The 16,555-nt window shown below is 40.3% G+C and overlaps 1 protein-coding gene across 1 annotated transcript in view; it reads left to right on the top strand.

Annotated features, from left to right (window-relative positions):
• hsd17b12a (hydroxysteroid (17-beta) dehydrogenase 12a) overlaps positions 1 to 7,542 on the top strand; it is a 174,865-nt gene extending 167,323 nt beyond the window's left edge. Inside the window, exon 11 of the mRNA XM_043705480.1 lies at positions 3,694 to 7,542. Within this exon, the coding sequence (XP_043561415.1) occupies positions 3,694 to 3,807 (114 nt within the window). The 3' untranslated portion in view covers positions 3,808 to 7,542. The remainder of the gene's footprint in view (positions 1 to 3,693) is intronic.
• The last annotated feature ends 9,013 nt before the right edge of the window (positions 7,543 to 16,555 follow it).

Raw genomic sequence — 16,555 nt, 5'->3', positions numbered from 1 at the left:
CCCATGGGGAACCTTGTCGAACGCCTTACTGAAGTCCATATAGATCATATCTACTGCTCTGCCCTCATCAATCTTCTTTGTTACTTCTTCAAAAAACTCAATCAAGTTTGTGAGACATGATTTCCCACGCACAAAGCCATGTTGACTATCCCTCCTCAGTCCTTGCCTTTCCAAATACATGTACGTCCTGTCCCTCAGGATTCCCTCCAACAACCTGCCCACCACCGAGGTCAGGCTCACCGGGGTCTATAGTTCCTTGGCTTGTCTTTACTGCCCTTCATAAACAGTGGCACCACGTTTGCCAACCTCCAGTCTTCCGGCACCTCAACTGTGACTATCGATGGTAAAAACATCTCATCAAGAGGCCCAGCAATCACTTCTCCAGCTTCCCACAGAGTTCTCGGGTACATCTGACCAGGTCCTGGGGATTTATCCACCTTTAACCATTTCAAGACATCCAGCACTTCCTCCTCTGTAATCTGGACATTTTGCAAGATGTCACCATCTATTTCCGTACAGTCTATATCTTCCATGTCCTTTTCCACAGTAAATAATGATGCAAAATATTCATTTAGTGTCTCCCCCATTTTCTGTGGCTCCACACAAAGGCCGCCTTGCTGATCTATGAGGGGCCCTATTGTCTCCCTCGTTACCCTTTTGACGTTAATATATTTGTAAAATCCCTTTGGATTCTCCTTAATTCTATTTGCCAAAGCTATCTCATGCCCCCGTTTTGTCCTTCTGATTTCCCTCTTAAGTATACTCCTCCTTTCATTATACTCTTCTAAGGATTCACTTGATCTATCCTGTCTATACCTGATATATGCTTTCTTCTTTTTCTTAACCAAACCTTCAATTTCTTTCATCATCCAGCATTCCCTATAGTTACCAGCCTTCCCTTTCACCCTGAGAAGAATATACTTTCTCTGGATTCTCGTTATCTCATTTCTGAAGGCTTCCCATTTTCCAGCCGTCCCTTTACCTGCGAACATCTGCCTCCAATCAGCTTTCGAAAGTTCTTGCCTAATACCGTCAAAATTGGCCTTTCTCAAATTTAGAACTTCAACTTTTAGATCTGGTCTATCCTTTCCCATCACTATTTTAAAACGACTAGAATTATGGTCGCTGGCCCCAAAGTGCTCCCCCACTGACTCCTCAGTCACCTGCCCTGCCTTATTTCCCAAGAGTAGGTCAAGTTTTGCACCTTCTCTAGTCGGTACATCCACACACTGAATCAGAAAATTGTCTTGTACACACTTAAGAAATTCCTCTCCATCTAAACCTTAACACTATGGCAGTCCCAGTCGATGTTTGGAAAGTTAAAATCCCCTACCATAACTACCCTATTATTCTTGCAGATAGCTGAGATCTTCATCCTTCGTTGTGTACTCCTTATCACTTTTCTCATGCCTTTTTTGCCCCCTTTCTCATGCTGTTTGTATCCTCATTCTGTGTTGCCTTTGGCCCCTTCATGCATGTGCTCTTTCTTGCCTATTCTCCTCCACCTCCTTGCTCACGCTCTCACCAGCCCTCCTTTCCCCTTGTTCTCTCTTGCCTGCTCTCCTCTGCCCCCTCGCACCTGCACTGTCTCCTGCTTTCTGTCCCCTCGCTCGCAGTCACACTCGCATGCCTTCCTCCATTCTCTCGCTTGCACTCTCTTGCGCCTGCCCTCCTCCGTCCTCTCACTCTCTCTTGCATGTGCCCTCTGCCCTGCATCTAAAAGATCATAAGCTACCATCTCCATTTGGATACTGTGCCCTGCCCTCCTTGTTAGCATTTTGCAGGGATTGTTTCCTCTGAGACATACCTGGTCCATGCCTCCTGCATTCTCCACACCCCTACAGTACTTTCCCGTGCAATTGCAGAAGATGCAACACTTGACAGTTTACCTCCTCTGTCCTCACTATCCATGTATCCAGGCACAACTTCTGGGTGTAGCAGTGATTTACCTACTCTTCACTTAATCTAGTTTACTCTATCCAGTACTCACAATACGATTTCCTCTATACTGGGAAGATGAAACACAGACTGGGTGACCACTTTGTGGAGCACCTACTCTCTGCCTGTAAAGATTGCCCTGAGCTTCCAGCTGCCTGTCACATTAACACATCACTGTGTTCCTGTGCAAAACTTCTGAAGGACACCTGCTCCGACAAGCCACAGTGCAAACGGGAAGAATAATACTTTGACTTAGGTACATTTACACCCTTCAGGACTCAACATCAACTTTAACCAATTTCAGAACATGAACACTACCTCCTTGTCTATTAGCTACTCTCTCATCCCCCAAGTCCTGTCATAAAATGGATTGCTTTCAGCACAGCCAACCCATTTTCAACTAAATACTGTCTCCATAATCACCTAGTTAACTTCTTCCTGGTTTACTATCAACAGTCCTTTGTCTGCCTACTCTTATTTTTTTCTGAATATGGGCTCCATCTACACCTATCTACTCACTTCTCCCCTCTTTCCCTTCCCACTCACTACCACTACACAAAATGCCTGTTAACAGCATACATGGGATTCCACATTTACAACACTTGTACTTACACCCATGTGGGATCATATTTGTAATCTTAAAGAGGCAACATAACATTTCCTGAACTTAATGGTTCTTTGGTATAGTCTTGCATTGTGTTCTGACTTGTGTACAAATTGACTTGTGAACAGACTCCACAATGGAACCCCGGGGATTGCCTATAGCACCATTTCCATACCTGGATCACTGGATGCGAAATGTTAACTCTGTTTCTCTCTCCACAGATGCTGCCAGACCTGCTCAGTTTTTCCAGCAATTTCTGTTTTCGTTTGTCGCAGATCTTCAGAATCCATGTTCTGTAATTATTATCCTGGTGTTGCCTTACCTGCGTCTTGTGCACCTCTTTCATTCAACTCTGCTGATTTCCGCATTGCTGTATTTTATTTGTGATCAGGAACTTGCTTTAAATGACCAAAGTTACTTTCTCACATGTTGCCAATGATATATGAGAGTAATAATTTATGGCAATAACGTGTAAGCATGTGATAAAATCACACTCAGTACTTCAACTTGCCTATAATATCACATAATGTAATTGTCCATTTAGCTTCTCTCCTTGAGACCAGACTTCTAATAAGATTTGGGATTTAAATTCTGTTCTCTAATGTGCCGCAATCTATATGTAATCATTTAATTTTTTGTCATTTACTATTATTGTCGAAAACATTTTCCTTTCACAACGCACCAGAACTTGATATTGAATATACATTAAAATAAAGTCAAGTGGCAGCTTTGAATTAAAATTAAAGTACAGGCAGTCCCCGGGTTGCGAACTATGTCTATTCTGGAGTCCTTTCACAAGTCCACTTGTACACAAATCAGAACAAAATGTAGGATAATATGAAGTAGCCATTCATAAATACAGGGTAAGTTTGTATGCCAGGTCTTTTAAAATGGCATGGTGTTTGTGAGTCAGGTGTTCATGAATTGGGGGCCGCCTGTACAGCAGATGTTGGAAATCAGAAATAAAAACTGTTGGAGAAACTCAGCAGGAATGGCAGCATTCGTGGATAGAGGAAGAATTAATATTTTGAGTATCGTGTGACTTTCTACAGCTTTGAAATCCCAGATTGTAGCTTAGTATGAAAAATCTTGTCATAAAATTAAATGTCACTAATTAAAATGCATGTCAATATTCTAATAAACATCTTTAGGGTTGGATTATGGCATCTGTACTTCCAACGTCTCTAGTCATTAAGCAGACCATGAAGATGAACCAAGGATTGCGTGCTCGTCACATTCAGAAGCTGAAGGAGAAAGGGGATTGACAGGATTTGCCTGCCAACTAACAAGCTCAAGATAAAAGTGATTCTTTATCATGTACAGCAACAATAACTTTCTTGTTTCCTACGAGTCATGAACCATGATTCAGTGAATTTCTTTTTTTTTCTCTCAAAGATCAAATCGAGATATTGAAAACAAATTTTGTTCTCTCTATGCTGCAATGTTCATTAAAAAAAAATCCCTTTAGGGTTCAGTGACTTGTGTTTGTTTACTTTGTTTTGGTAAAGATTCTTTAATACTGTTCACTAACCTTATACTGGTAAGTAGAGTTCTGTGTAAGCATTGAAGTAATGAAACACTAAGCTTTACTATGTTCTGGCTTTAGAACTGGAAAAATTAGTCAACACTGGCTTGTACTGCTCTAAAAGTTATCAATTCTAAACAGTACATGCAACACTCTCTGTGCTGCTGATGAGATAAAACTGTTTTAAAAGTATCTTTGAAAGATTTGACTTCTTTTTCTCCTCTTTGAGCTTATGACTGCTCCACCATTCAGTGAGATCATGGCTGATCTAACATTCCTGTCATGGATTTATGATCTTCAAAATGTACTGGTCAGGTACTTAGGCATAAAACAATGCAGTTATGAAAATAGGGTTTAAGCAACTTAATTCCTTGAAATTAAGAGCAAATGTTTCCAGAATTATACACAACTGGATTTACTTTCAAAACAAAACCATGGCAGATCCAAGATGGGGTTAATCAGAAGAGATAACTAATGTGATAAACCAAGGCTTAATCTATTTTTTTTAAACCAAATAACAATGATGAGTGATAATCCGAGGACAGAGTGCTGTCTGTTTTATTTTTGACACCTTGGAACATGACTAACACAATTTGAATCATATATGTTTACAATATAACCACATGTATTCTCCTGTGCACTGAAACCAATTGTTCTCCAAAAAGCTTGTTGTAGCTAACTCCTAACGTACATGTACATTTAATGTATTTTCTTAAACTGGGGGTTAAATACTCAATTTGTGTGTTCCTGGTACATCCTGGATGTAAACATCACATTTTTGTTTTGTATACTGCCTGCTCTTGAGATTCCATCCATTCATTTTTCATGGTCCAACAATCATGGGTTACAGTTTATTTTCTAATGTCTGTTTGCTAGAACCACAAATAACCAACTGGCATGACTTTAAAGAATTAAGTTCTAGTACTGTATTTGGAGGCGAATTATTATAAAATTGTGACAAACACCTATTGCTATATTTTTACTGATCGGTATATCTGATTTCAGTGCAGTTGTTGCCAACTGTATTCAAACTATCAAACAGTTTTGATATTGAACAGTTAATAATTACTAATTACTCAATGAGGTACTTTGGGTAGATTTAAAAATTACCGTTAAACACATCTGATTTGAATCCTATGCAGTAGTCAGTCATTACCTAGTTTGAACAATGCTTTCTATCATCTGGGAAGATGGTTCTGGGCAAAATAACATTAAATGATAGAATCTAAATGTTATTTTCCCAGACATGATGCTTGTGAAGCATTTCATATTTTAGGCCCAACTTCTTCAACTGCACGACAGAAGTGAGGAGCTCTGAAGCCAAGTATTACTGGTATCCAAACAGGCATGAATGTTCCCAAATATGACCTTAAAAGCAGGTTGGACATCACCTTAAGGGATTCATTCCACTTCCAGATTTGTGTCTTAGATTTCACAGTCAATCGTCATAAGACTAGGGCTAGTAGCTTTGTATTTCAGTGACTAAAGTAATGCATGAAAACAGATTTTAAAAATGCATCTGTATAAGATGATTTACAGCAGTAAACACCTACTCCTCTGGTAGTTTTGTGGCTGTGTGAAGCTGTTTTTCCAACAGGTGTCTAGGTAAGCAAGTTTCTACAATCAAATTAATTTGATTGGAGTTGGTTTATAAAATATCTTGTTCCACTTTTATTAAAAACTCCAATTAAAAACATTCAAAATCATCTTAAGCTCTGTACTTGCAGTTGCTTGTAGCAAGAGTTTTTCCTGTTTTTCATATATGCTTGCTACTGAGTGTTTTTGAATAGTTGTTTTTTTCCTGTGGGAGACCAGGCTTGAAGAAGGCTTTATAAATTCAGTGCACACTGGTTCTGTGTTGAGTCTTGCCTGTACAGAGTCCTTTAGCTGTCTGGAATTGCCACCAGACAATTTGAATTGATCAATTATGAATTAAACTAGTTTCATTCACAATTAACATTCCAAAGGTGATGGTTACAGATTAGGTTGCTTTAGAATTGGGTGTCAGAAAAACAATTACTAATTGGCATTCAAATTATGTAATCGGCCAACGAAGATTGCCAGTTTCTAAATACCTGCTGCCAATTTTAATGAATTTGATCTGAAATATTGGGTAGTGAATGGCAGGGGGGGAGGAACTGGTGGTTTATGATATGGTCCCTAGCCATTTGGTGGGTGGGCAAACCTATTTTGGAGTGAAACAAGGCATTTTGTTTTTAAATTATTTGTATAAGTCAATATAATACAGCTTTAAAGCTGACTTCTTATTTTACAAACCTTTATTTCTGGCCTATATTTAGTCCCAGGTTCTATATGATTAAAATTGTAGGTCCTGATTTTCTGCATTTGACTCCGATTAAAAGTGTTGAGGATCAAAAAAACAGCCCATGCAATCAAAATGTTATATACTTCAGCAAACTTTTCTTTGCAGGATCTGATGGTTGCAGTATCAGTTTGCCTGCTCATATACATGACTCAGGATCCATTTATACCCCAGGTTTAGTGTCAGTGTAAATTTTCCCCTTGCAACATTAACAGATGTAATGTAAATCATGCTTGGAGATCTGAATCTCAACAACACACAATGTCACTCCAGCATCTTTGTCATTACCTTGGATTAATGCTATATGTATAAATGGAGCCTCAAAGTTCCAGCTGTACTATAAATGGACTCCAAATGGCTTAGTTTTCATGTTTAACTATGGCTTGTTTGTGCATTTTGCATTCCATACCAAATGCTGGAAATACGTTCAGATATAAATTGGAGTGGCGAGGATGCCACATCTCCTAACCCTCCATCTCCTTGGTGGTCGAAGTGAATTTGAGAATATGAATATTGAAAATAAAATGTTTATGGAAGTTTCATCCAGATGTGTATATCACCCTTTCTATGTGCAATTGGCTATAAATATGAACTGAAAATAATCTGTCATATTTTTAAACATCAATTTGTGTTTATTACCCAGTTTCTTAGGCTTTGGAGGCTTGTTTTAAAAATAGAATACAATATTTTGTACAATACAATATGCTCATTGCAAACATGAAACATAACTTGGTGACTTGATTATCTCTAACTCCTAACCCTAAATTTACCCCATCAGGTCAGCATGAACATGCAGTTTAATTAGGGATCATTATGGCTTGCTTACTGTTGTGTAAAAAAAAAATCTAGTGGCATTGAAAGTTCGCGATATTTTTGAACATACAATACCGATACAATGGTGCTGAACTGGTTAAGTATGAAGCTTGTGTCCTGATTTGCTTTATATGCAAACTTAGTAAGCTGAATGAAAGTACTGTACGATTGTGTGAAGTTTCTTTGGTGATAAGGTGCAAGAGAAAAGGTGAGATGAATTGTCTGTCCTGACTCAGTTGTGTGTTGATTAGTATTGCAGAACTTGATTGCTTTCACAATTCGAAGTGATTCTGTTCATTAAGTGAAGTGAATGAATAAAGTTTTTTTTGTGAAATTCTACTTTTGAAATTCTGGCTATTGTGATAACTGGTCTACAAGTTGACTCACTGAATATGAAGCCTCCAACTATTAAAGCAGAAGGCCAATGAACTAATTCAAGTGTTCTATCACTGAAAAAACTAGACCATCCAACAAAGGTGCATTTTTAGGTCTAAATTCTTTGTAATTTTGCACCCACAGTATTAGAATATGAAGTCACCATGGAGAATTGCTGTGGGTGCAGACATTCAATATCAATGTCACCACAAGAAGCTGCTTATCCATTGACGTTATTTGCATTTGGATCTACTGAAAAACAGAACTTCACTAGAATCAGAGTTGTACAGCATGGAAACTGACCCTTCAGTCTAACTCATCCATGTCAACCTAGATATCCTAAATTGATCTAGTTTTATTTGTCAGTGTTTGGCCCATGCTCCACTAAAGCCTTCCAAATCATTATAAAGCCACCCCGAGTGCCTTTTAAATGTTGTGATTGTACCAGCCTCCACAACTGCCTCTGGCAGCTCATGCACCATACTCAATGTGAAAATGTTGGCCCTTTGGTTCTTTTTATATCTTTCATCTCTCACCTTAAACCTAGCCCTAGCCTATTCAGCGTCTCACTATAGTTCAAATCCTCCAACTCTGGCAAGCGTAAATCAGAAGTGAAGGTGCTAAGGTCATTGACTACAACGAAACTTACACTCCATATCTGCTGTGCCCAACCAGACCTAAGCACATTGAAACACAGCTCATGTTCAGTCAAGGTGTCTGTATAATGGGGGCACCCAGAGTTGAACTGGAGATCCCTTGATCTACTCTCAAATGCCCTACCCCTAAGCTATACCCCTACCTCAAAGGTTATTTTTAATAAGATTGCTGTATTGTTACAGTAAATGTTCATGTAATTATACAACATTTTGAACACTGGTCACCAAAATGAACAGATATCACAAAATATATTACCGTATGTCCTGTCTATACGTTAACAATGGAGGTTGAAGGAATGCACACTTTCTCGTCTCAATTCCACCTTGACACAGTATATGTTTAAATGTTTTGCACGGTGACTAAGCTGGCCTTTTATATGTTTTTATCTATGTTTAGATCATCACGCTTCTTGTGGGCGGCACGGTGGCACAGTGGTTAGCACTGCTGCCTCACAGCGCCAGAGACCCGGGTTCAATTCCCGCCTCAGGCGACTGACTGTGTGGAGTTTGCACGTTCTCCCCGTGTCTGCGTGGGTTTCCTCTGGGTGCTCCGGTTTCCTCCCACAGTCCAAAGATGTGCAGGGCCAGGTGAATTGGCCATACTAAATTGCCCGTAGTGTTAGGTAAGGGGTAAGTGTAGGGGTATGGGTGGGTTGCGCTTCGGCGGGGCGGTGTGGACTTGTTGGGCCGAAGGGCCTGTTTCCACACTGTAATGTAATCTATCTAAAAAAAAAATAATTTTTTCATTTGGGTTTATTAATATACCAAAAGATAGATTTTTTAAAAAAAGAAATTTGACAAATATGTAAAATGAATCTGTAATGGAATCTCATTCTGTTTCTGTGTATCTCTTTGTAATCTCTGGATTACAACCTGGGCCACATGCAAATTGGCATTGGATACACAAAATTAGAGGGAATGCCTGGCTCAGAGACTGGAGAGAAACGGGCTCAAATTCATGGAGAAAGGGGGGCTTTACCATTGGAATAGTTTACACCTGAACTGGGCTGGAGCTTATATTCTTACGAACTGCACAACCACGAAGTTGAGAGAATTTTAAGGGATTGAATGTAGAAAGATGTAGTAAATCAAATAGTAGAGACAAAGCAACAGAGGGAAATTATAGTTAGGAAATTAAGTCAGGGAATAGCAGTAAGGGACAGAAAGAAAAACAATCCTTGAACTACGCAACAATCAAAACTAATATCACAAGGACAATAAAAAGATGAAACTAAAATTTCTACAGCTGAATGCACTTAGCATTCAAAACAAATTAAATAAACTGAAAGCGCACTTTGAAGTCAATACAGTCTGATGCCTACTATGGGCATCTGCAGCAAAATGGCAAGGAAATAATTCCTAATGTTGATGCCATTCAAGAAGAATAGGAAACTAGAAAAGGCTGAAGGGGTTACACTGTTAGTCATGGGTAGCACTTGAACAATAGCAATAAACTGGAAATGTCAGCAGTCAGGTTAGCCTGAATGAAGAGTTCCTTGAACCTTTTGAGGTAATTTCTCAGAAAATGACCTGGAACTGATGAGAGAGCAGGTTACATTAGACTTGGTTATTTACAATGTAACAGGATAAAATAATTACTTCAAAATAAAGACATCCTGAGGTAGCAATGGCAACAATATGATTGAATTTTACATCCTGTTTGAAAGGGTGAAGACTAGGTAAAACTTGTCTTTATTTTGGTTTAAAATACAACTGTAGGGGCATGAAAAGCAAGTTAGCTAAGTGAACTGGCATACTGGGCTAGGGAACAAATCAATAGCAATGCAGTTCATTCAAGGGGATATTACAGAATACTCAGAGTAAATGTAATCCTACCATAAAGAAAATTTCTAGAGAGGATTAACCATTTGTGGTTAACTAAATAAGGTAAGGAAAGGACATAATTTAAGGAAAAAAAAATCATGTGACTGTGCAAACTTGAATAGCAGGTCAGATGATTGGTTAGAATATAAAGAATGGCAGAGAATGATAAAAGAATAAAAAAGTTAGGTTAACAAATTAAAGGAGAGGAAGCTAGGTAGAAATGTAAAATTCAGATTGCAAGACTTTTGAAGAATATTTTAGAGTAAGTGTTGATTCTGTAGGCCATGAGAATGGGGAGTTCATAGTTTCTCCCTTCACTTAAAGATGTACAAAAATATCATTCCAGTAAGAGCTACCAAACAGGAAGTGGGACTTCATACAATTTCAATCAAGACAAACTTATTACTAAGCAAACTGATAGAGCTGTGAGTTGACAAGTCTCCAAGTCCATGTGGACTTACCTAAGGTCTTTAAAAAGGTAAGCATTTCCTCAATTCAGGAATGGTTCCATCAGACTGGAAAGTAGCAAATATAACCCCTTTATTCAAGAAATGAGAGAGGCAGAAAACAGGAAACTATTGGCCAGTTATATGCTGTAGATGAAGAGGAGCCTGTAGACGAACAACACTATTTATTATTTATTTACATCAATGACTTGGATGAGGGGAGTGAGGGAATGGTAGCTATGTTCACAAGGGCATCAAGATAGGTTGGAAAGTATGCTGTGAAGAAGACATGGAAGTTTCAGATGGCTATAGATAAGTTGAGTGACTGGACCGAAATCTGGCAGGTGGATTAAAATGTGCAAAGTGAAGTTGTTTACTTTGTCAGGAAGAATGAAAAAGTCTGCTTAAATGGAGAATGACTGCAGAATTCCGAGGGGCAAAGTGAATTCAATGTTCTGGTGCACGAGTCATAAAACTTTAGCAGGTACAGCACAAGTAATCAACCAAGCTAATGGGATTCCATCCTTTATTATGAGAAGGATTGAACATACAAGTAGTCTTGCTTCAGTTATACAGGTGAGGCTAATTCTTGAATACAGTGTGTAGTTTCTGTATCTTTGTTGCAGAAGGATGTAAATTCACTGAAGGCGGTTCAAAGGAGGTTTACTGGATTGAACAAATTATCTTATGAAGATAGGTTAGTTGGGCTGGGCTTGTTTCCATTGGTGTTTAGAATAGTGAGGGGTGGCTTGATTGAAGTGTATAAGATTTTGAATGGTCTTGACAAGATGTATGTGGGAATGATGTTTCGCTTTTGAGGGTCAGTCCAGGGTGGCACAATGGTTAGCACTGCTGCCTCAGCGCCAGGACCCAGGGTTGATTCCCACCTCTGGTGACTGGATTTCCTCCCACAGTAAAAAGATGTGCAGGTTAGGTGAACTGGCCATGCTAAATTGCTCATTGTGTTCAGGGATTTGTAGGTTAGGGGCATTAGTGGTAAATGTGGAGTAGTAGGGAAATGGGTTTGGGTGGGTTTCTCTTCAGAGGATCGGTGTGGACTTGAAGGGCCTGTTTCCATACTAGGGATTCTATGATTCATAGAACTAAAGGGTATTGTTGAAAAATAAGGGATCACATCTTTTAGGACTGAGTTTGAAGAATTTTTTTTTCTTGTCAGTGTTGTGAAACTTTGGAAGTTCCTGCCTTAGATAGAGGTAGATAAGATTCTTGTTAAGCAAGGGGATTAAGGGTTATTGTGGATAGATAGGAATATGAAATTCAGAACACAAACAGATGAGCTATGATCTTACTGATTGGAGCATGTTCAAGAGGCTGAATGGTCTACTTTTGCTCCTGTTTCATAACTTATGTAGAGAAAGTGAAGACTGTAGATGCTGGAGATCAGAGTTGAAAAGTGTGGCACTGGAAAAGCACAGCAGATCTGGCAGCATCCGAGGAGCAGGAGAGTTGACGATTTGGGCATAAGCCCTTCTTCAGGAATGTAGGGTGGAAAGGGGGCTGAGAGACAAATTGGGGGGGGTGTGGAGGGAAGGTAGCTGGGAAGGCGATAGGTAAATGCAGGTTGGGGGTGTGATAGTGATAGGTCGGAGGGAAAGGTGGAGTGGATAGTTGGGAAGGAAAATGGACAGGTAGGACAGTTCAAGAAGGCGGTGCCAAATTGGAGGGTTGGATCTGGGATAAGGTGAGGGGAGGGGTGACTTGGAAACTAGTGAAGTCAACATCGATGCCGTGTGGTTGGAGGGTCCCAAGGCAAAAGATGAGGTACTCTTCCTCCAGTTGTCGGGTGGCTTGGATTTAGTGGTGGAGACAGTCCAGGACTTGCATGTCCTTGGCAGAGTGAGAGGGAGAGTCAGCCTCAGGGCGGAAGGGTTGTTTGTGTGTCTCCCAGAGATGACCAAGTGTGGCATCAAGGAGCCCTAGCGAAACAGGAGTTAATGGGCATTAGGAGGAAAACTCTACTGTTTGGAGTCAAAAGTAGCATAAAGCAAGATGATTGTTGGAGTCGGTGAATCATCTCAACCATAGCACATTGCTCCAGGAGTTCCTCAGGGTAGAGTCTTAATCCTAATCCTAACCTTCAGCAGCTTCAGCAATGACTTTCCCTGCATCCTAAGGTCAGGAGGAATGACTAATAATTTTAGTTTGACTAATAATTGCACAAGGTACAGCATGATTCACAATTCTTAAAGCTGAACCAGTCCTTGTTTACATGTAGGTGAAAGTGAGGACTGCAGATGCTAGAGATTAGAGGCTAGAGTGGTGCTGGAAAAGCAGAGCAGGTCAGGCAGCATCCGAGAAGCAGATTTGACATTTTGGGTAAAAGCTTTTCCTGATGAAGGGCTTTTGCCCGAAATGTTGACTCTCCTGCTCCTCGGATGCTGCGTGACCTGCTTTGTTTTTGTAGCACCACACTCATGTTCACATGTTGTAAGATTAAGGATAACATTAAGGCTTGGCCTTACGTTGTGGCATGAACACTACTTGCTACTTGAATGCCAGGCAATTACAATCTCTAATACACCAGAATCCAACATCTCCCCTTTACAATTAATAGCATTACCTTGGTTGAATCCCCACTATCAATATCCTGGGGCTTGGCATTGTTTAGAGACTGAACTGGATCAGCCATATACATTCTGTGCTTACAAGAACAGGGTGGGACCTCTGCAGGCAATAATGCATCTCCTGACTCTACAAACCTTGTCACCATCTCCAAGGAACAAGTCAGAATTGTGGAGGAATAATCTCCACTTGCCTGAGAGAATGCAGCTCCATCAACATTTGAGAAGAACCCAAGATAAAAAAGGTTGCTTGATTGACACCCTATCCACCAACTTCAACATTCACTTCCATAATCACTGATACACCAAGAGTGTACCATTTACAAGGTGTCCTGCAGTAACTTGCCTAGGTTCATCTGAAAACACATTCCAATCCCTCAATTCCCCTGGTAAGGTGCTTCTCAAATACGTCACTTTGGCCAAGCTTTTGTTCATCTAGCCTAATATGCTCTTGTGAATAAGTGTGAAATGTTGCTTTATAATTCCCTTCTATTTTTTAGATTAGATTACAGTGCGGAAACAGGCCCTTCGGCCCAACAAGTCCACACCGACCCGCCACCCACCCATACCCCTACATTTACCCCTTACCTAACACTACGGACAATTTAGCATGGCCACTTCATCTGACCTGCACATCTTTGGACTTTGGGAGGAAACCGGAGCACCCAGAGGAAACCCACGCAGACACGGGGAGAACGTGCAAACACCACACAGTCAGTCACCTGAGGTGGGAATTGAACCCGGGTATCCAGCGCTGTGAGGCAGCAGTGCTAACCACTGTGCTGCCCACCATCTTAAGATGTCTTATTACCTTAAAGGGGCTATATAAATGTAAATAGTTGATGTTCAATTGGATATGGGGCAAGAAGCTCACCTTAAAGTCAAATAGAATATACAGGTTACAAAATGCTTAGTTCAGTCTTTGAGTGGGGAGGGGAAAGATTCAATAACAAAGGTTACAATTTTTTAGTAGGAACTGTGGACAATGAAAAACTAAAACAAGGGACAGAAAGTAAACATTCAATTATTAACTGGGCACTTGATAAGTTCAAGGTAACCAGACTGATGCAAAGGGAAGCTGAAAATGTGTTGCTGGGAAAGCGCAGCAGGTCAGGCAGCATCCAAGGAGCAGGAGAATCGACGTTTCGGGCATGAGCCCTCCTTCAGGAATGAAGAAGGGCTGAATCCTGAAGAAGGGCTCATGCCCGAACGATTCTCCTGCTCCTTGGATGCTGCCTGACCTGCTGCGCTTTCCCAGCAACACATTTTCAGCTCTGATCTCCAGCATCTGCAGTCCTCACTTTCTCCTGATGCAAAGGGAAATTGAGTTTAATTTATTGGGGAAGTAACTTGTCCTACGGATAAACGGGAACAAGTGGATGCACTGTATTCAAATCTCCAGACGGCACTTGATAAGTTGCCACAGTGAAATTTATTGTGGGAAATAAAAGCTCATGGTGTAGGGGGTTACATATTGGCATGGACAGAAGATTAGGACTAAGTGGGTCTTTTTCAGGCCAGCAGGATTTCCCAAGTGGTGTGCCCTGGGTCAGTGCTGGAACCTCAAATCTTGATGGTTTATTTAGATGGTGTAAATGAAGAGGCTAAAGGTATGGTAGTAAGTTTGCTGATGACTCAAAAGGTAGATAAGAAGGTGAGTTGTAAAGAAGGCATTCGGAGTCTAAAAGGGATATAAATGGTTATGAGAGTTGGCAAAGACTTGGTAAATGGAGTATAATGTGGGGAAGGGTGAGATTGTCCGTTTTGGCAGAAAGAATAAAAAACACATTATCTCAATAGTGAGAGGTTGCAGAGCTCTGAGATGCAGGGATCTGAGTGTCTTTGTACATTAATCACAGAAGGTTAGTATGGGGCTATTGTACATAATCGGGAAAGCTAATAATGTTATGTTTTATTGCCATGATTTGGAGGTGCTGGTGTTGCACTGAGGTGGACAAGATCAGAAGTCACATAATACCAAGTTACAGTTTAACAGGTTTATTTGAAATCATACAAGCTTTCGGAGCGCAGCCCCTTTGTCAAGTGTAGTGAGAGAGAAGTGCACACAGACACAGAATTTATAGGCAGAGAGATCAAAAGATCATACAACTGGTGTGAGTGGGTGTCACATAATATCTCTGCAGGAGACCAAGAATGTTAGATAGTGTGAGTAAAGTATCAACTGTTGAATAACAAGCGAAGGGGTGTCCTATAATCTGATTAAATGAGGCAGAGAGATAATTATAATAAATTAATAAGATGGTGCTGGAGACAAACTAAATATCTGGAATAATATGATAGGCACATGATAGGTACAAGAATCGCATGCTGAGGGTCAAACAAAGTAATAAGTAGTCCAAAACTGTACAAACTAATTAAGGTACAGAAAACATAACAAGGTGATGGTGTCAAAACAGGACAGTAAGGAAGATTTTACAGACACAGAAGTGTGGTGGGGTCACATGTAACATGATGGGAAGTCAAGTTCACAGTTGAAGCTGTCTTCATGGGTACGGAACTTGGCTATCAGTTTCTGCTCGGCGATTCTGCATTGTCGTGTATCTTGAAGGCTGTTTTGGAGGATGCTGACCTAAAGATTGGAGGCTGAATGTCCCTGACTGCTGAAGTGTTCCCCGACTGGGAGGGTACATCCCTGTCTGGCAATTGTTGCACTGTGTCCATTCATCTGTTATCATAGCATCTGCATAGTAACCTCTGCAAGACATGTCAAAATATCGACAGATGATATCACCACACATGGGAAACACCACACACCATGAACATGGCAGATACTCATGTGACTCAGCTAACGTTGCCAATCTCATATGTTGCAGGCAAGAATGCCCCCGAAGCATGGTATATTGGCCAACACACACAACAAATGAAGGACACCATGCAACAATTGCCAGACAGGAATGTTCCCTCCCAGTCAGGAAACACTTCGAGGCATACAAGAGTGAAGAGTTGAGGTTAAAATCAGATCAGCCACGATCTTATTGTATAGCAGACTTGAAAGGCCAAGTGACCTACTCTATTTTTTATCTTTTTTGTGTGTTTGTATGTTACATATTTCACCATAACATAAATCAATCTATTTAGCTCTTATTGGACAGCTGTTAGCTTCTCCCACAAGAGAAGATGTTCAAGCCCAGGTTGTAAAGATGTGAACTGTATTCACAGTTTCAGCTTTCCTGTTGAAACATTAAAATTAGAGGTTAAACATCAATAGTTTATTCAAGTTAAATTCAATCTGAATTTTTTTTAGGACAGCGTGGTGAGACAGATTTATGTAATTGTCCCATCACCTCTCTTACCTGCTCTGTTCCTCCATGCCACCTTCGATCCTCCAATTCATGCTAAAGAATCCCTGGGGAGCATTGGAACAGGAGCAGGCCTTTTAGTTCCTTTGCTGAATTTGGTAAGTCCTGTGGAACCAGTCTGTAGTTATCCACAGCACCCATGTATTTCA

This window comes from Chiloscyllium plagiosum, chromosome 16 (genome assembly GCF_004010195.1).
Source record: "Chiloscyllium plagiosum isolate BGI_BamShark_2017 chromosome 16, ASM401019v2, whole genome shotgun sequence".
Lineage (NCBI taxonomy): Eukaryota > Metazoa > Chordata > Chondrichthyes > Orectolobiformes > Hemiscylliidae > Chiloscyllium > Chiloscyllium plagiosum.
The sequence above is the reverse complement of the archived record's forward strand: the minus strand, read 5'-3'. Positions and strand labels throughout refer to the sequence as shown.